General features: G+C 35.6%; 1 protein-coding gene across 17 annotated transcripts in view; it reads left to right on the top strand.

Moving 5' to 3' along the window:
- LOC141403579 (protein still life, isoform SIF type 1-like) overlaps positions 1 to 20,679 on the top strand; it is a 392,764-nt gene that overhangs the window by 175,027 nt on the left and 197,058 nt on the right. Inside the window, exon 1 of one of the 17 annotated variants that reach the window (XM_073986214.1) lies at positions 6,901 to 10,299. The exons of the other annotated variants lie outside the window; for them this stretch is intronic. Within the exon in view, the coding sequence (XP_073842315.1) occupies positions 7,579 to 10,299 (2,721 nt within the window). The 5' untranslated portion in view covers positions 6,901 to 7,578. Of the gene's footprint in view, positions 1 to 6,900; positions 10,300 to 20,679 lie in introns of those variants that run through there. 17 annotated transcript variants of the gene reach the window in all.

The raw sequence follows: 20,679 nt of genomic DNA, 5'->3' as shown, positions 1-20,679 counted from the left end.
CAACTTAGCAATTTGGACCTTGGGATACCTCCACCATAAAAGTTCAGACAATAAATCTAGAAAGGTGTAACCGATTTAGTACAAAATTTGCACATCGTAATATTTTTTCGCGACACAGATCAGGTTCGAATATAGAGGAATTAAAATTTTCTCGCAAAAGTCAAATTAGAAGGCATATCTCGAATAGTTTTGAAATTTTTGCAGCAGGTTGTCTTCGCGGTCTATATTTGGAGGGCCCAAAGCTCCAAAAACTTTGTTGGCACCAACTAAAATGACTTATGATCACAAAAAGTTTCGAATTGAATGTCCGATTTGACAGAAACTTCGCACATCGTACAATTTCTTCCAAACATACATTAAGTTCGACAACATCTTCGGTTATATCTCTCACCAAAGCTTTCGCTTAAGTGATGTAGAAGGGCGGTTCGAGGGTTGTTTTGAAATGTTCACCGAATGTAGTCCATGTGAAACTGCCTACAACGATATAATTTTTTTAAAAATACACGATTATTGATAAAATATTTTTTTTTCAATAATCCATGATTATTGAAAAAATATTTTTTATATAATCCAATTTTATTAAAAAAAAATATTTTTTAAAAATCCACGATTATTAAAAAAAAAAATATTTTTCATTCATTCATTCTAAATCCATTTCATTTTTAATTTTTTTCTAAATCCACGATTATTGAAAAATTCGTTATTTTCTAAATGCAAGATTATTGAAAAAAAATTATTTTTTTTCTAAATCCAAGATTATTGAAAAAAATATTTTTTCAATAATCGTGGATATTTTAAATTTTTTTAATAATCGTGGATTTTTTTAAAAATATTATTTCAATAATCGTAGTTTTTTTAAAAAATATGTTTTCAATAATCGTGGACTTTTTAAAAAATATTTTTTCAATAATCGTGGATTTTTTAAAAAATATTATTATTATTTTAAAAAATACTTTTTCAATAATCGTAGATTTTTTAAAAAAAATACTTTTTCAATAATCGAAGTTTTTTTAAAAAAATACTTTTTCAATAATCGTGGATTTAAAAAAAAAATACTTTTTCAATTAATGTGGATTTTTTAAAAAATATTTTTCAAAAATCGTGGATGTTTTAAAAAATATTTTTTTAATAATCGTGGATGTTTTAAAAAATATATTTTCAATAATCGTGGATTTTTTAGAAAATATTTTTTCAATAATCGTGGATGTTTTAGAAAATATTTTTTCAATAATCGTGGATTTTTTAAAAAATATTTTTTCAATAATCGTGGATTTTTTAAAAAATATTTTTTCAATAATCGTGGATTAAAAAAAAAAAATTTTCAATAATCGTGGATTTTTTAAAAAATATATTTTTCAATAATCGTGGATTTTTTAAAAAATATTTTTTCAATAATCGTGGATTTTTTATTGAAAAAATATTTTTTAAAAAATCCACGATTATTGAAAAAATATTTTTTAAAAAATCCACGATTATTGAAAAAATATTTTTTAAAAAATCCACGATTATTGAAAAAATATTTTTTAAAAAATCCACGATTATTGAAAAAATATTTTTTAAAAAATCCACGATTATTGAAAAAATATTTTTTAAAAAATCCACGATTATTGAAAAAATATTTTTTAAAAAATCCACGATTATTGAAAAAATATTTTTTAAAAAATCCACGATTATTGAAAAAATATTTTTTAAAAAATCCACGATTATTGAAAAAATATTTTTTAAAAAATCCACGATTATTGAAAAAATATTTTTTAAAAAATCCACTATTATTGAAAAAATATTTTTTAAAAAATCCACGATTATTGAAAAAATATTTTTTTAAAAAATCCACGATTATTGAAAAAATATTTTTTAAAAAATCTACGATTATTGAAAAAATATTTTTTAAAAAATCCACGATTATTGAAAAAATATTTTTTAAAAAATCCACGATTATTGAAAAAATATTTTTTAAAAAATCCACGATTATTGCAAAACTATTTTTTTTTAAAATCCATGATTATTGAAAAAATAATTTTTAAAAAATCCATGATTATTGAAAAACTATTTTTTAAAAAATCCACGATTATTTAAAAAATATTTTTTGAAAAAATCCACGATTATTTAAAAAATATTTTTTGAAAAAATCCACGATTATTTAAAAAATATTTTTTGAAAAAATCCACGATTATTTAAAAAATATTTTTTGAAAAAATCCACGATTATTTAAAAAATATTTTTTGAAAAAATCCACGATTATTTAAAAAATATTTTTTGTAAAAATCCACGATTATTTAAAAAATATTTTTTGAAAAAATCCACGATTATTTAAAAAATATTTTTTGAAAAAATCCACGATTATTTAAAAAATATTTTTTGAAAAAATCCACGATTATTGAAAAATTAGTTTTTAAAAAATCCACGATTATTGAAAAATTAGTTTTTAAAAAATCCACGATTATTGAAAAATTAGTTTTTAAAAAATCCACGATTATTGAAAAATTAGTTTTTAAAAAATCCACGATTATTGAAAAATTAGTTTTTAAAAAATCCACGATTATTGAAAAATTAGTTTTTAAAAAATCCACGATTATTGAAAAATTAGTTTTTAAAAAATCCACGATTATTGAAAAATTAGTTTTTAAAAAATCCACGATTATTGAAAAATTAGTTTTTAAAAAATCCACGATTATTGAAAAATTAGTTTTTAAAAAATCCACGATTATTGAAAAATTAGTTTTTAAAAAATCCACGATTATTGAAAAATTAGTTTTTAAAAAATCCACGATTATTGAAAAATTAGTTTTTAAAAAATCCACGATTATTGAAAAAAATATTTTTTAAAAAATCCACGATTATTGTAAAAATATTTTTTTAAAAAATCCACGATTATTGTAAAAATATTTTTTAAAAAATCCACGATTATTAAAAAATATTTTTTAAAAAATCCACGATTATTAAAAAAATATTTTTTAAAAAATCCACGATTATTGAAAAAAATATTTTTTAAAAAATCCACGATTATTGAAAAAATATTTTTTTAAAAATCCACGATTATTGTAAAAATATTTTTTTTAAATCCACGATTATTGAAAAAATATTTTTTAAAAAATCCACGATTATTGAAAAAATATTTTTTAAAAAATCCACGATTATTGAAAAAATATTTTTTAAAAAATCCACGATTATTGAAAAAATATTTTTTGAAAAAATCCACGATTATTTAAAAAATATTTTTTGAAAAAATCCACGATTATTTAAAAAATATTTTTTGAAAAAATCCACGATTATTTAAAAAATATTTTTTGAAAAAATCCACGATTATTTAAAAAATATTTTTTGAAAAAATCCACGATTATTTAAAAAATATTTTTTGAAAAAATCCACGATTATTTAAAAAATATTTTTTGAAAAAATCCACGATTATTGAAAAATTAGTTTTTAAAAAATCCACGATTATTGAAAAATTAGTTTTTAAAAAATCCACGATTATTGAAAAATTAGTTTTTAAAAAATCCACGATTATTGAAAAATTAGTTTTTAAAAAATCCACGATTATTGAAAAATTAGTTTTTAAAAAATCCACGATTATTGAAAAATTAGTTTTTAAAAAATCCACGATTATTGAAAAATTAGTTTTTAAAAAATCCACGATTATTGAAAAATTAGTTTTTAAAAAATTCACGATTATTGAAAAAAATATTTTTTAAAAAATCCACGATTATTGTAAAAATATTTTTTAAAAAATCCACGATTATTGTAAAAATATTTTTTAAAAAATCCACGATTATTAAAAAAATATTTTTTAAAAAATCCACGATTATTGAAAAAATATTTTTTTAAAAATCCACGATTATTGAAAAAAATATTTTTTAAAAAATCCACGATTATTGAAAAAATATTTTTTAAAAAATCCACGATTATTGAAAAATATATTTTTTAAAAAATCCACGATTATTGAAATTTTTTTTTTTTAAATCCACGATTATTGAAAAAATATTTTTTAAAAAATCCACGATTATTGAAAAAATATTTTTTAAAAAATCCACGATTATTGAAAAAATATTTTTTAAAAAATCCACGATTATTGAAAAAATATTTTTTAAAAAATCCACGATTATTGAAAAAATATTTTTTAAAAAATCCACGATTATTGAAAAAATATTTTTTAAAAAATCCACGATTATTGAAAAAATATTTTTTAAAAAATCCACGATTATTGAAAAAATATTTTTTAAAAAATCCACGATTATTGAATAAATATTTTTTAAAAAATCCACGATTATTGAATAAATATTTTTTAAAAAATCCACGATTATTGAAAAAATATTTTTTTAAAAAATCCACGATTATTGAAAAAATATTTTTTAAAAAATCCACGATTATTGAAAAAATATTTTTTAAAAAATCCACGATTATTGAAAAAATATTTTTTAAAAAATCCACGATTATTGAAAAAATATTTTTTAAAAAATCCACGATAATTGAAAAAATATTTTTTAAAAAATCCACGATTATTGAAAAAATATTTTTTAAAAAATCCACGATTATTGAAAAAATATTTTTTAAAAAATCTACGATTATTGAAAAAATATTTTTTAAAAAATCCACGATTATTGAAAAAATATTTTTTAAAAAATCCACGATTATTGAAAAAATATTTTTTAAAAAATCCACGATTATTGAAAAAATATTTTTTTTTAAAATCCATGATTATTGAAAAAATAATTTTTAAAAAATCCATGATTATTGAAAAAATAATTTTTAAAAAATCCATGATTATTGAAAAACTACTTTTTAAAAAATCCACGATTATTTAAAAAATATTTTTTGAAAAAATCCACGATTATTTAAAAAATATTTTTTGAAAAAATCCACGATTATTTAAAAAATATTTTTTAAAAAATCCACGATTATTGAAAAAATATTTTTTAAAAAATCCACGATTATTGAAAAAATATTTTTTAAAAAATCCACGATTATTGAAAAAATATTATTTAAAAAATCCACGATTATTGAAAAAATATTTTTTAAAAAATCTACGATTATTGAAAAAATATTTTTTAAAAAATCCACGATTATTGAAAAAATATTTTTTAAAAAATCCACGATTATTGAAAAAATATTTTTTAAAAAATCCACGATTATTGAAAAAATATTTTTTAAAAAATCCACGATTATTGAAAAAATATTTTTTAAAAAATCCACGATTATTGAAAAAATATTTTTTAAAAAATCCACGATTATTGAAAAAATATTTTTTAAAAAATCCACGATTATTGAAAAAATATTTTTTAAAAAATCCACGATTATTGAAAAAATATTTTTTAAAAAATCCACGATTATTGAAAAAATATTTTTTAAAAAATCCACGATTATTGAAAAAATATTTTTTAAAAAATCCACGATTATTGAAAAAATATTTTTTAAAAAATCCACGATTATTGAAAAAATATTTTTTAAAAAATCCACGATTATTGAAAAATTATTTTTTAAAAAATCCACGATTATTGAAAAATTATTTTTTAAAAAATCCACGATTATTGAAAAAATATTTTTTAAAAAATCCACGATTATTGAAGAAATATTTTTTAAAAAATCCACGATTATTGAAAAAATATTTTTTAAAAAACCCACGATTATTGAAAAAATATGTTTTAAAAAATCCACGATTATTGAAAAAATATTTTTTAAAAAATCCACGATTATTGAAAAAATATTTTTTAAAAAATCCACGATTATTGAAAAAATATTTTTTAAAAAATCCACGATTATTGAGAAAATATATTTTAAAAAATCCACAATTATTGAAAAAAATATTTTTTAAAAAATCCACGATTGTTGAAAAAATATTTTTTTTAAATTCACGGTTATTGAAAAAATATTTTTTTTTTTAATCCTGAAAATTCCTTCAAGCCAAATAAAGTTCACTGGGTAAAAAATAAACTCTAGACATGTGCGTACGTATGTGAATTTTTTATATCTCTCTATGTGCGTGTGTGTGTTGGTTATATGTTTATGGGGCATTTTTATAAAAAAGCACAAGCGTATCCTTCGCAAGATAAAGACAAAAACAACAACTACTACTACAAAAAACACGGCATGGCATTTTCATGGTGCTCTTCACATTTAATAACGGCGTTAAAAAAATGCAATCGCTTTTCCAAAGCTAGGCTATATTTCAACACTTGTACACCCACACCACTCAAACACACACATACCTACCAAACTACCTACATATATTGATACATTTAATACTTTTGTGACACATGCATAGATAGAGAATAAGCCGAAACAAAAACGAAGTAAAAAACAAAACAAACAAACGCAAAAAAACTAAAACCCCAAAACGCAATAAAAAACCGCAAAATCGAAGTTTAAGCTGTGCAAATTAGACAAAATGTACCAAATCACAAAAAGTGCCAAATCAGTGACAAAAACCCGAAAGTGTTGAGTGCAAAAAAATCTCTCGAAAGTTAAATAAACAAACCGAAAAAACGGATAACCCTAGGCAAAAAAGTTAAATCCCCTGCCAACGCAAAAAAAAAAACAAAACAAACGAGCAAAGGTGTTGTTGTGGCTGGAGAGCGGAAATAGGGCGAGTGCAAGTGCCATAGGGCAACAAAAACACAGCCATTATCTGTGGTTTATTCCAGTTGTAGCAGCCTGTTAGTTGAATGTGGGCATGTTGTATGCTGATACATCGGCATTTGTAGAAGAATATAGCAGCAGCCACAGCAGCATCCAAGGTCCCAAATTTTCATTTATCCACAACGTTTGCTGGCCTCCCGTGCACATTTCTAACCTCCCCACTAAGCTTGCAGCCTCAGCACAACAACCCCATTCACACCCGTCACCGTCTTTGCCGCTGCCACCCACAAATCCTCTCTGGGGGATTCACAACTTTAAGCACTGGACGATAAAGGCTGTCAGAAACGTGTTCGCGTCATTGACGACAAATTGGCCGCCTAGCAGCAGTATCAGCAACAGCAGCAGCAACAACAACACCAGCACCAACAACAGCAGCAGTCGTCGTACGCCCAGCAACAGGAAACGCAAGAGAAACCACACGACGATTACAAGCCAAGCAATCCGCTCATTCTGGCAGCCTCACACAGTAGCGACAAAAGCGACAACAACAACTCTGTTAGCGGCAGTGGCTACGATAAGAAATCCTTCTCGTTGCATTGCTGTTGCGTGATAGTCGACATAACGCCAGTTTCACAGGCCGGACGTTTGACTTCGGCAACAACGGCTTCGGGAAGGGATGTAACCGCTGGCAGCGGTGGTGGTGGCGGAAGTGTCTTAGGCGATGGAGTCTCCCAGTTGGCCAGCAGCCTTTTTCGTTTTGGCAGCAGCAAAAAGAGGCCGGTCTGCATTTGCAATGCCCAGTGTCGTTTGCAGCCATTCGGTGAGGCTACTCTGGGCCCAACCATAAAAACACATCACGGCTCGTTGGATCGTTTACTGCAACAGCAGGAGCAACAGGATGATGGAGTGCAACAAAAACTTTACTCCACGGCCCGTACCATTGGTGGTGTGGTGGGTGAAGGTGGCAAGGGAGCCTTGTCCCTGGCCGCCGACTCCGACAATGACATGCTCGACACCGACAAAGCAGAGAAGCCGCCAAGTAAAGAAAGCAAATCGGCTGCATCTGCTGCACCACCACCTAGGCCCCCATCACGCGGTAAATTTAATGTCCAACAAGTTAAGGAAGAATTCGACAAGGGTGTTGAAGTGGAGAAATTCTATCATCAAATTAATGGCGACATCTTTGAAATAACCCGTCGGGTAAGGGCTCGCAGCAACGAGGACACAATTGAGCAGAAACTGATCAAATCCAAAGATCCTCAAAAACGTTTACCACCAGCTTTGCCACCCAAAAAGGGTAGTGGAGAAGCTAGTCATATCCACACACACAGCCACAAGCATGTCCACCATCGACATGCTGCAACCACCGCCGCAGCCGCCGTTTCCTCTGAAGAACAAAAACCCCAATTACCACCAAGACGCCAGAAAAGTGCCGAAGAGGTTCCAGTCTCAAAGGAACCAGCAAAACCCTCTGCCGATGATTTGGAATGGTTCGATCGCAAGGCCCAACAGCGTCACTCATCGCGGTCAGCGGAAAGTGGCACGGTTCGCGAAGAAACCATAGAATGGCTGGAGCGGCAACGGGTCCCCGCACGCACTTCCTCTGGTCCTAGTGAAATAACTGTGATGAAAGATGAAATACCCGAATGGTTGCTGGAACATTTACCGCGTAAACGATCCGGTGCAATTGAACGCCAACAAACGCCCCAGCAGGTGGACAGCCGACCCAGTACATCTTCCTATGCCAAGGCCTTGAAAGAAGAGCTTGCGGAATTGCTTAAAAAGCCATTGTCACGGCAAAGTTCTGGTCCAGGTGAAATTTCCCTACTCAAATCCGATCTAGTGGAATGGCTGACCAAGTCTACCAAAGCCTTGACTGCCAGAGAAGAGTCTTCCCCTGCTGTTGCCGCCACCACCGCCGCCGTTGCCACACCCAAACCCAGAAGATCACATCATCGCCGCAACGGCAGTGGTGATACACCTCGCTCCCACTCCCATGAGGATGATGTTAGCCAACATGCCAGCCGTAAACGTCACTCGCTGGGCTACAGTGAACGCAGCGAAGAAAGTATACCCGACTGGATTGCCTACCCCCTTAGCCGACTACAGTCCTTAGGTAAAACCCCTGTAGATAGGAGAGCATCACATCAAAGTTTCATAGAATTACCGCAAAAATCATCAGTCCCGCCCTCACAAGCCATCAGTCATTCACAGCAGCAACAGCAGCCGCAGCATCAGCCCCAGCAGATATGCAGCGATCGACGCTATCAAGAACAACGAATCAAAGAACGTCGCCTACGCCATTCGGCCAGTGAAGTTGTTACCGTTTCCACACCCACACCGGCCACCCCTAGCAATGTAGAACGCCTCTATGCCAAGCCGCACAAAGAACGCTATCAGTATATACCCAAAGATGAGCTAATACCTCCCCAGCTGCCACCCAAAATGAGCAAATCCTCAAGAGAATCAAAACGTGAACGCTCGCGGCGCCATCAAACCCAAAGATCGGCCACCATATCGGATATGTCGGCCTCCCACAATGGTCTGCTAAAGCGTAAATCATCCTCGGCGGAGCGTGCACCACGCTCCCCCTCACCCTGTACAGATCCAATGTGTCCTCTCTTGCCGATTTGCACCGACCCGAATTGCCGCTACTTGGAATGCCAGCCGCTTGGCCAACGAAAACAACCATCGACATCGTCGTCAACGCTTAACCTTTTGCGTAATCAACAATTGACGAAAGCGCAAATGCACACAGTACCTCCATCCGATGATGGTGCTGCTGCCGCTGGCCCACCAACGCTGCCGCCGCAACCATTGTCGTCCGCTACGCAAAAAGTGCCGCCCGCTCAAAGCCAGCCCAAGCGCAAATATGTTATTTGCCACGACTGTCGATATTGTGCTCCGCTAAGTTGTCGCAACCGGAAGTGCTTGAATGCTCCTAAATGTAACTCACTGCCTCGCTGCGCTGCCGATTTTAATCGTCTGCGCACAACCCTAACACAGCCACCTGCCTCACTGTACGACACGGATTTGGCGGCGGTGTCGGCGACAACCATGCAAATCTCACTGCTGGATGATCAGGCGGCAGCGTCCGCAGCCATAGCCAGCAGCAGTACGCTGCAACAGTCCCAGACGACGGCAATGGTGCCCTTAACGGGGCCACGTAGCAATTCCCAACCCAATACACTGCAACGCGGCGAGTCCTGTGCCTTGCTCTATACCCAACCCGTTGTAGCCAAGAGAAAACACCACAACGGCCATGCCATCAACGGCGCCAATGGCAAACTAATCAAATCCGCCTCGGCCGTATCGCTCGATGAGCGCCGGCGTCGCCACAAAACCGTACATTTCGGCGAAAATCTCTTACGCGAAGTCTGTCAAAATCGTAAACTTATCAAATATGAACAGCAAAAACCGTCCGGTTCGCAACCCAGCCAGACTAATGGTGAACTTTTGTACAATTTCGTCGAAGGTGTGCTGAGTGCCTGGCACGATGACGATGATGAAGATCAGCTGCGTTCGGGTGCTGAATCCGAACCAGAACATGGTACGGTAGCTCTGAAGCCATTGCATCGTTACGATGTAATACGTTATCAGGTGATTAAACGAGTGGTTAATGAAGCGGCAGAGTTGCACGGTACCTTGCATTTGGGTAATTCGCGATTTCGTCATCGTCACTGGCGCAGTACGGCGAAACAATGTAATGAATTGTTTTTGCGAAAGGTAAGAAAGCATTTTTTTGTGTAATTTGAGAAGGTAAAGAGGGGGAGAGAAATGTTGAATTTGTTATTTATAAAATGAAAACTATTATTAAAATAGTTTTTAAGTTAGGAACAAGTAAGAAAAACAGCGCCTTCAGATTTTTTAATTTCAAATAAAAAGGCAATTGTTGGATTTCGCCAAAACATTTAAAAATCAATTTTCAGTTTGTTTTCAAAACTACAAACATGGAATTTTTTGATTTTTTTGTGTGAGAGCATAGATGAATGAGCTCACTTCCTGCTTGCTTACACTCAAAAATTTCACATGAGAATTTTCAAAGTCTGAAATAAGAAACAACAAGGAACAACAAGTAGAAAGCGATTAAAAAATGTTTGATTTTTACCCATGGCACAATTACCCAGGTAGTGGTTTCACGCCAGCTGATCGAATATGAAAAGTCAAATCCCTTTATAAAAATGGGGGAATACTCCAGACTTAAGCAATCAATTATTTTTGTTGTAATTTCCCCAACAACATAAAGAAAGTTTAGACATAACATATTCAAAATTTTACGATGCCACTATCTGGGTAATTGTGCCATGATTTTTACCTTAAAAAATAGTAAATAAAATATCGATTTATAATTTGTCGCCATTATCGATTTTAGAGCCTTTTTAATTGCTCCGTTCCAGAATCTACTAGCTTTTTCTACGATAACAATTTGTCCTATATGTTATCGGAAAAAATAGTAAAAATTAGTAGATTCTTGCAGTTCTGGAACAGACCAAATGTTGTTTGTCGTCAGCAGAGGGTGTCATACATTCATGAACCTTAAGAAAGATTAAGATTAAAATTGACATCCATTAAAACATTAGCCAGAGAGACTTTGATCCACGGTGTTCCTCCTAGCTATTGTTAGATATGGAGAAACAACATTACGTAGGTTTTTCAAGCCACGAGAGGTTTTTAGCTATAGCATTGTTATATAATTCATGTCAGATAAAAAGGTAAGAGAGACATCCTGTGGATACTTTTTTCAACAAGGGTAACCTGCAGTTCCACAGTCCGTATCTCTTCTACATCTGCACATGATCTGCAGTATTCAACATCAATGTTAGCCCATCTTTAAGTTATAAAGCTAACCATACAGTAGCTTGCAATCATGCAACCTCAGTGATTTTCGTGTCAAGCTTATAGGAAAAGGAAGAGTCCTGTGCCTTGCCTAGAAGCACTCTTTCTTTTTGAAATGAACCATAGAAACAACATTTCTTTCAGAAAGGGTTCATAGAAGCACCCTTTCGTTCAGAAAGGGTACATAGAAGCACCCTTTCGTTCAGAAAGGGTACATAGAAGCACCCTTTCGTTCAGAAAGGGTACATAGAAGCACCCTTTCGTTCAGAAAGGGTACATAGAAGCACCCTTTCTTCCACAAAGGGTACATAGAAGCACCCTTTCTTCCACAAAGGGTACATAGAAGCACCCTTTCTTCCACAAAGGGTACATAGAAGCACCCTTTCTTCCACAAAGGGTACATAGAAGCACCCTTTCTTCCAGAAAGGTACATAGAAGCACCCTTTCTTCCAGAAAGGTACATAGAAGCACCCTTTCTTCCAGAAAGGGTACATAGAAGCACCCTTTCTTCCAGAAAGGTACATAGAAGCACCCTTTCTTCCAGAAAGGGTACATAGAAGCACCCTTTCTTCCAGAAAGGGTACATTGAAGCAACCTTTCTTCCAGAAAGGGTACATTGAAGCAACCTTTCTTCCAGAAAGGGTACATAGAAGCACCCTTTCTTCCAGAAAGGGTACATAGAAGCACCCTTTCTGGAAGAAAGGGTACATTGGAGCAACCTTTCTTCCAGAAAGGGTACATAGAAGCACTCTTTCTTCCAGAAAGGGTACATAGAAGCACCCTTTCTTCCAGAAAGGGTACATAGAAGCACCCTTTCTTCCAGAAAGGGTACATAGAAGCACCCTTTCTTCCAGAAAGGGTACATAGAAGCACCCTTTCTTTTAGAAAGGGTACGTAGAAGCACCCTTTCTTCCAGAAAGGTACATAGAAGCACCCTTTCTTCCGGAAAGGGTACATAGAAGCACCCTTTCTTCCAGAAAGGGTACAAAGAAGCACCCTTTCTTCCAGAAAGGGTACAAAGAAGCACCCTTTCGTTCAGAAAGGGTACATAGAAGCACCCTTTCGTTCAGAAAGGGTACATAGAAGCACCCTTTCGTTCAGAAAGGGTACATAGAAGCACCCTTTCGTTCAGAAAGGGTACATAGAAGCACCCTTTCGTTCAGAAAGGGTACATAGAAGCACCCTTTCGTTCAGAAAGGGTACATAGAAGCACCCTTTCGTTCAGAAAGGGTACATAGAAGCACCCTTTCGTTCAGAAAGGGTACATAGAAGCACCCTTTCGTTCAGAAAGGGTACATAGAAGCACCCTTTCGTTCAGAAAGGGTACATAGAAGCACCCTTTCGTTCAGAAAGGGTACATAGAAGCACCCTTTCGTTCAGAAAGGGTACATAGAAGCACCCTTTCGTTCAGAAAGGGTACATAGAAGCACCCTTTCGTTCAGAAAGGGTACATAGAAGCACCCTTTCGTTCAGAAAGGGTACATAGAAGCACCCTTTCGTTCAGAAAGGGTACATAGAATCACCCTTTCTTCTAGAAAGGGTACATAGAATCACCCTTTCTTCTAGAAAGGGTACATAGAAGCACCCTTTCTTCTAGAAAGGGTACATAGAAGCACCCTTTCTTCTAGAAAGGGTACATAGAAGCACCCTTTCTTCTAGAAAGGGTACATAGAAGCACCCTTTCGTTCAGAAAGGGTATATAGAAGCACCCTTTCGTTCAGAAAGGGTATATAGAAGCACCCTTTCGTTCAGAAAGGGTATATAGAAGCACCCTTTCGTTGAGAAAGGGTATATAGAAGCACCCTTTCGTTCAGAAAGGGTACATAGAAGCACCCTTTCGTTCAGAAAGGGTACATAGAAGCACCCTTTCGTTCAGAAAGGGTACATAGAAGCACCCTTTCGTTCAGAAAGGGTACATAGAAGCACCCTTTCGTTCAGAAAGGGTACATAGAAGCATCCTTTCTTTCCGAAAAGGCCATAGAAACACCCTTTCATTCAGAAAAGGCCCCTTTCTTTAAGAAAGGGTCCTAAAAGCACCCCTTCTTTCAGAAAGGGTCCTGAAAGCACCCTTTCTTTCAGAAAGGGTCCTAAAAGCACCCTTTCTTTCAGAAAAGGTCCTAAAAGCATCCTTTCTTTCAGAAAAGGTCCTAAAAGCACCCTTTCTTTCAGAAATGCTCCATAGAAACAGCCCGTCTATGGGCCTTTCGTTCAGAAAGGGTACATAGAAACACCCTTTCATTCAGAAAAGGCCCCTTTCTTTCAGAAAGGGTCCTAAAAGCACCCCTTCTTTCAGAAAGGGTACTGAAAGCAACATTTTCTTTCAGGAAAGGTCCTAAAAACATCCTTTCTTTCAGAAAAGGTCCTAAAAGCACCCTTTTTTCAAAAAGGGTCCATAGAAGCACCCTTTCTTTCAAAAAGGGTCCATAGAAGCAGCCCGTCTTTCAGAAAGGGCCAACAGAAGCATCCTTTCTTTCAGAAAGGCTCCATAGATGCACCCTTTCTTTCAAAAAGGGTCCATAGAAGCACCCTTTTTTCAGAATGTGTCCACATAGTCACCCTTTCTGTCGGATGTGTCCACATAGGCACCCCTTCTTTCAAAAAGGGTCCATAGAAGCGGCCTTTCTTTCAGAAATGCTTCATAGAAGCACACTTTCTTTCAGAAAAGGCTCATAGAAGCGCCTTTCTTTCAGGATGGGTCCACGGAAACACCCCTTTCCATAGAAACACCCTTTCTTTCCGAAAAGGCCTATGGAAGCACCCTTTCTTTCCGAAAGGGTGTTCGTAGAAACACCCTTTCTTTCTGAAAGGGTCCATAGAAGCAACCTCTCTTGTAGAAAGGGTCCATAGAAGCACCCTTTCTTTCAGAAAGGGACCATAGAACACCCTTTCTTTTAGAACGAGTCCATAGAAGCACCCTTTCTTTCAAGAAGGGTCCATTGAAGCACCCTTTCTTTCAAAAAGTGTCCATTGAAGCACCCTTTCTTTCAAAAAGGGTCCATTGAAGCACCCTTTCTTTCAAAAAGGGTCCATTGAAGCACCCTTTCTTTCAAAAATGGTCCATTGAAGCACCCTTTCTTTCAAAAAGGGTCCATTGAAGCACCCTTTCTTTTAGAACGGGCCCATAGATGCAACCTCTCTTGTAGAAAGGGTCCATAGAAGCACCCTTTCTTTCAGAAAGGGACCATAGAACACCCTTTCTTTTAGAACGGGTCAATAGAAGCATCCTTTCTTTTAAAAGCGGTTCATAGAAACACCCTTTCTTTTAGAACGGGTCCATAGAAGCACCCTTTCTTTTAGTGCGGGTCCATAGAAGCACCATCTCTTGTAGAAAGGGTCTATAGAAGCATCCTTTCTTTCAGAAAGGAACCATAGAACCACCCTTTCTTTTATAACGGGTCCATAGAAGCACCCTTTTTTTGAGAACGGGTCCATAGAAACACCCTTTTTTTGAGAACGGGTCTATAGAAGCAACCTTTCTTTTAGAAGGGGTTCATAGAAACACCCTTTCTTTTAGAACGGATCCATAGAAGCACCGATTCCTTCAGAAAGAACCATAGAAGCACAATTTCCTTCAGAAAGAATTATAAAAGCACCCTTTCTTTGAGAACGGGTCTAAAGAAGCAACCTTTCTTTTAGAAGGGGTTCATAGAAACACCATTTCTTTTAGAATGGGTGCATAGAAGAACCCTTTATTTATTTTATTTATGACGGGTCCATAGAAGTACCCTTTCTGTATGGAACGGTCCACAGAAGCACCCTCTTTTAAGAAAGGGTCCACAGAATGGTTCATATAAGCACACTTTCTTATAGAAAGTGTTCATAGAAGAACACTTTCTTTTAGAACGGGTCCGTAGAAGAACCCTTCCCTTTAGAAAGTTTCTATAGAAGCACCCTTTTTTAGGAATGGTGTACAGAAGCACATTTTCTTTCAGGAATGGCCTATAGAAGCACCCTTTCTTTTACAACGAACCTTTCAGAAGAACCCTTTCATTCAGAGAGGTTCCATAGAAGCACCCTTTCTTTCAGAGAGGGTCCATAAAAGCACCCTTTCTTTCAGGAAGGGTTCATAGGAACACCCTTTCTGTCAGAAAGGGTCTTTAGAAACATCTAGTTTTTAAGAAGGGTTATTGAGAAACACACGTTCTTTGAGAATGGGTCTGCTCGGCGTCCAGAGCAGTCATTGTCTATGGGAGAGATAAAAGATGATGCCTTTTTCGGAGTGTAATATTCCTTTTCCCAGAATTTACGCTAACAACACAACATAATGTCTTCCTATTTCGTATTGTAAATCCGTAAGACATCTGAGCAGCACAGAACCCTGACACAAAGGTCAATTTTTGAAAAAAAGAAACTAAATAAAACCGAATACAAAATAAATCGAATGGCATGGAAGAAAAATGCAGCCATTGAAGTTATTGATGGGAAGTCATGCAAAAAAACTAACGCTGACCCAGTGATACAAAGCAATAACTCTTTTGGTGCTTCCTCTTCTACTTCTACTACTAGTGCTGCTGTTGTTGAAGTGCTGCTATTTACACAACAACATCGGCAACTAAATACGACAACAAACAGCGAAACAAAATCACTTGTCCCAGCAACAAAAGCAACAACAAAATGCTTGATGGCGGAACAGATAAAATGCTCATTGACTTTTCTTTCGTTCGTTTCCTCCTGCCACAGGATTTTGTGTTTTTGCGAATGTATTCAGTCAGTCAGTCAGCCAGTTATTCATTCAGTCGTTGGTGGCGGTATGTTATTGTTGTTGTTATTTTTCCTTTAGTTTCTCTATTTACTCCTCCAATTCAATACGAATTCACTTCATGCCATGAAGTCGACGATTCAACTTTAAGCAGGGTGGAACATCAAAATGCTTTTTTTTATATTTTTCTCTATGCATACGTATGTACGTATTCAGCAGCTGACGGAAGGCACCCCGAGACCAGAATAGACATGTATAGCAACAAGAGTACTAAGTATCTCCAAAGAAGTATCCTTAAAAATGTTCCATTTGGTTGGCTTGCCTGCTAGCTTGCGGTTATTTCGAAAAGTACCTTCACAAAATACATCCGGATTGAATCGAATCCACCAACAACAACTGAACTGAACAGGGCCACAAAAACAAAAAGCGGAAGCACTTCCATTGCTATGTACAACTAACTAACCAAGCAGTCAGTCAGCAAGCCAGCCAGTCAGCCAACCAGCAAGCTTCCAATCTCCCACAGAGTTTGGAATGCAGTTTGTTGTATGTATGAATAAATTTGTTGTTGTTTTTGCTCTTAGTGGCCCAGCTGCCTGGTGCAATGTTTATTTCTGGCTTCATAATGAGATTAAGTTGAACTGAACTCCACATTTTAGTAGTCAGTAGTGAGTGAGTGAGTCCGTCAGCCAGCCAGCCAGTCGTTTGAGTTTTCATTACTTCTGCTTGATTGAGTCTTCAACAGATGCCAAAAGGAATTTGCCGGCAACCCACCAGCAAACTCAACCAACCACCTATGCCACCCAGAAAACTCAGCACCCATACTTTGCTAACACACACAGCCATAAAGAAAAGAAAATACAAATTATTGTTGTTGTTATTTTTCATGATGGTGAGCACTGACTGGCCTCAATAGTTGGGCTGGAAAAACAAAACTTTATTAAAAAAGCAATACGAAAACGAAGTCTAATATATCTAATATTCCCTACATAAGGTGCTAGACGGTCGAAGGACCAAAATCGTATCCAAAGGTGCGAGAAGAATTACGATGTACCTCTTTGGCATCGAAGTTCCGCTAGTACTTCGCAATGTCACTTACACCCATTTCTGGGAATGCCTTTTTTCATGAGTTCCAATGAATAATTGGTGAAGGTGCCACCGTGGTGGTATGCACAGCCCCCTTGCTCGCTGAATGCCCGGGTTCGATTCCCAGGCCAGCCAATATCATATTTTCAACGGTGGCAGGTATACCCCTTTGCGTAATGTTGGCGGTATTTCCTGATTATTTCAGAAATGTACAACTTCTTTACAAGTGGTGTCTTAAGACACGCCGCACAGTGGTTTAGAATCGTTTTTCCCTAATCAAAATTCTATAACTTTTCATAATTCTTTTTTAGTTTAAAAGATAACACAATCAACTTTTCGGGGTCAGCTTTCGGCCTAGTAGTTGCAGAGGAATTCAAGGTCAAAGTTAAGCTTTTGAGTTTTTTCTATTTTTCATCAAAATATGAGTGTTTATGTATTTTTATATCTCCCTATATATTAAAAATGGTCAAACCCAATTAAATAAATTATAAAAAAAAAAACTGAAAAAAAAATATTTTTTTAATTTAATTTTTTTTTCCAAAATTACCCAAGAATTTCATAAAACTTCTTTGCTTAAACGATGACAGAGGAGCCACTCCACAGGCGATATGTCTGATGAGCCGCTGCCAACGGCGAAATCGGTCACATAATGGTCATTGTGTGGGTTCGAATCATTGGCTTTCCTTTTTCACTTGCAAAAATCACCGGTCATTAAACTCGAATCCAACGAGAAATTAATTAAAATTAATATTATCAAGTAAGAAAGTATCAGTCGGATTTGCCACAGAGACATACCCTCAGCCTATGTGAATTAAAGGGGGCCTTCTCAGAATTTTGTGGCCCTTTTGGACATTTTAGCTTGCCGACAAAAATGTGGATCAGACATAATGTAAAACAGTGTTGCGAAGGAGGTGCTTAAAGAATGGACCAATTTGGTTCATTATGGAAGTTGATCTAATTTTTGAGTACAACATTTGGACCAGGAAGCATGGACTTGTCCAACGAACAGCATCGGTATACATTTCCAAATGATCTTCGAACAAACCCTAAACTCCACTTAAACACAAATGTGATTACCAAGCAAGACTATAGGAAAAGTTTGGAGTTTCAATTAACTGACATAATTTCGCATATACATTTATCTAATGAAGTGCGATATATATACTAGTTTCCAAGCTTTGCCTTCGTCTGCCACAACAACAACATCCTAATACACCTGAAGATCGGCTTTACCACCCGTGAAACGTAGTGTAATGGTTGGATGCGTGGGACTTCGGTAGACTCCAAATTTTTCAATGTATCTCTAAAGGCCTTACAGCTCAACTCGAAAGAGAATTAACAAATGTTTAAATTTTGTGGGGGTGGCATCCTAAAGAGAGGAGCGATATGGGCCATTTCAGAAGTTAAACTAAATTTGGACACAATATTAGGAGATTGGGAAATTTTTTGCGTCGCTCAAGAGATATCGTGCATACCATTTAAATGGTTTTTTTAAAAAAAATTGGGGGGGGGAGGACGTTCGGACTCGGCGATTAAAAATAGGTCCCATATTATAAAGCTAGTATGAATCGTGGTGCATTCATTGATATGAGAGAATTCTCCTTTGTCCTTTCTGGGATGTTTGTGGAACATAAGTTCCGAATTCATTCCACAGAATGAGCGAAATCCCCCCTTCACAGCGAAGCACTTGAATTAGGTTTAGGTGGGTGCAGGTATCATTTTGCCAAGAGTTTAGTCACCCCTAACCAAACTCGCGGTTGACACTCAACAAAAGCGTTTCATGTTCCGAAACAAAGTCTAAGAAGTCTGAGCTTATATAAGGCTTAAAAGGTCTTTATGTACGTCCAGAAGAAGAGGCTGGCTTCACGGATAACTTGCGGGTGACTGTTCATAGACAAGTAAAAGAGGAGTCCTCTTCTTCTCTATTGACAAATTGAACAGAAGTCCTTGTTGCAAGCAAAGATACTTCTTAAAAATGATTTGGAGGGGAGTGTGTCTTCCTTAACTACTTGGTGGAGAGTCGATTCTTATAGACCACTTGAAAAGGAGTCTTTATATACGACTAAAAGGGAAGACGAATTCTAGAGGAATGTGTCTTCATTAACAATTTAAGAAGGCGCCTGCCTTCCAAGGTTACTTGAAAAAAAATCTATCCTTTTTAAACGTCTTAGATAGAAATCTGACTTTATGAACGACTTGAAGGAGTGCCTGTCTTGAACAGACGTAATTGGACAATTACAACTTGCAGAGAAACCCGTCTACATGAACGACATGTTGAATAATATGTCTCGCAAACGCCTTGAATTGGATTTTTGCCGGAGTCCGTTTTAATAGATGCCTTAAGGAGAAGTCCGACTTCGATGATGAGATTAGAATTCTCTTTTTATAGACATCTTGAATAGTCCGTCTGTCTATCTGTCTTGCTGGTTGGGGCGCACAATAACTCTTGAACGGATCAACCGATTCGGTTCAAAATTTGGTGCTCATATTCAAAATTTTGTCCAAACTTAGCTTAAGTTCAAAGATAAGACATATCGTTGACTCCTTCAGTTACCTCCCCCACTAAAGTTCGAATATGTTCGGAAATATTGTGCGCGCGATATCTCTTGAAGGGATTAGCCGATTTGAACATCGTGGAATTTCATCCAGACATGGGCGAGGTTACAATATGGACTTTGATTTTTGTTTTAGCAACTTGTATTCACTGTCCACCATACGACGGTACAAGTTTCATCAGGGGCAAGTCAACACTTCCTGAGTAAATAGCCTGAAAACTGCAACATCGCCCATGACACCGTGAGAGGTGGTTGGAGCGCAAGATAACTCTCGAACGGATCTGTCGATTCGCTCCAAAACTTACTAACTTACTTAGCTGGCCCATTACAGAACATTTTTTCCATAGAACAAACTAAGAAAAGATCTCCAATTCTCTCTGTTTCGTGCTTCGCTTTTTGGAATACCGCGCCTTGTCATCTCTTCATCCACTTGTTTGCGCCATCTATTCTTTGGCCTGCCAATTCTGCGTGCATCGCTATGTGGCTCGAATTTATACGCCTTTTTAGAGGGTTCATCATTGCTCATTCTTATGAAGTATTGCGAAGTATGTTTCTCTCAAACACGCCAAGCACTGCCCCTTATCTGCTTGTGGAAGTACCCAGGCTTCGGAGCCATACATCAGCACGGGTAGTATCAGTGTTTTGTAGAGCGTTATTTTTGTTTGACGAGATGTGGCTTTGTTTTTAAACTGCTTACTTAAACCAAAGTAGAATCTGTTGGCCAACACAATTCTTCTTTTTATTTCACAACTGATGTCGTTTGTTGTGTTTACGGAGGTGCCGAGGTAGACGAAGTCTTTTACTACCTCAATATTATAGGAACCAAAATCCACAGTCGATCCGAGCTCAATGGACGCATTGCGCGTCGACACCATCAACTTGGTCTTCTCACCGTTTACCGCCAGACCCACTTTAGCAAATTCTCCTTCGACC

The sequence above is a fragment of the Musca autumnalis genome, unplaced genomic scaffold, assembly GCF_047663935.1.
Source record: "Musca autumnalis isolate F117 unplaced genomic scaffold, ASM4766393v1 scaffold_4, whole genome shotgun sequence".
Classification (NCBI taxonomy): Eukaryota; Metazoa; Arthropoda; class Insecta; order Diptera; family Muscidae; genus Musca; species Musca autumnalis.
The sequence above is the reverse complement of the archived record's forward strand: the minus strand, read 5'-3'. Positions and strand labels throughout refer to the sequence as shown.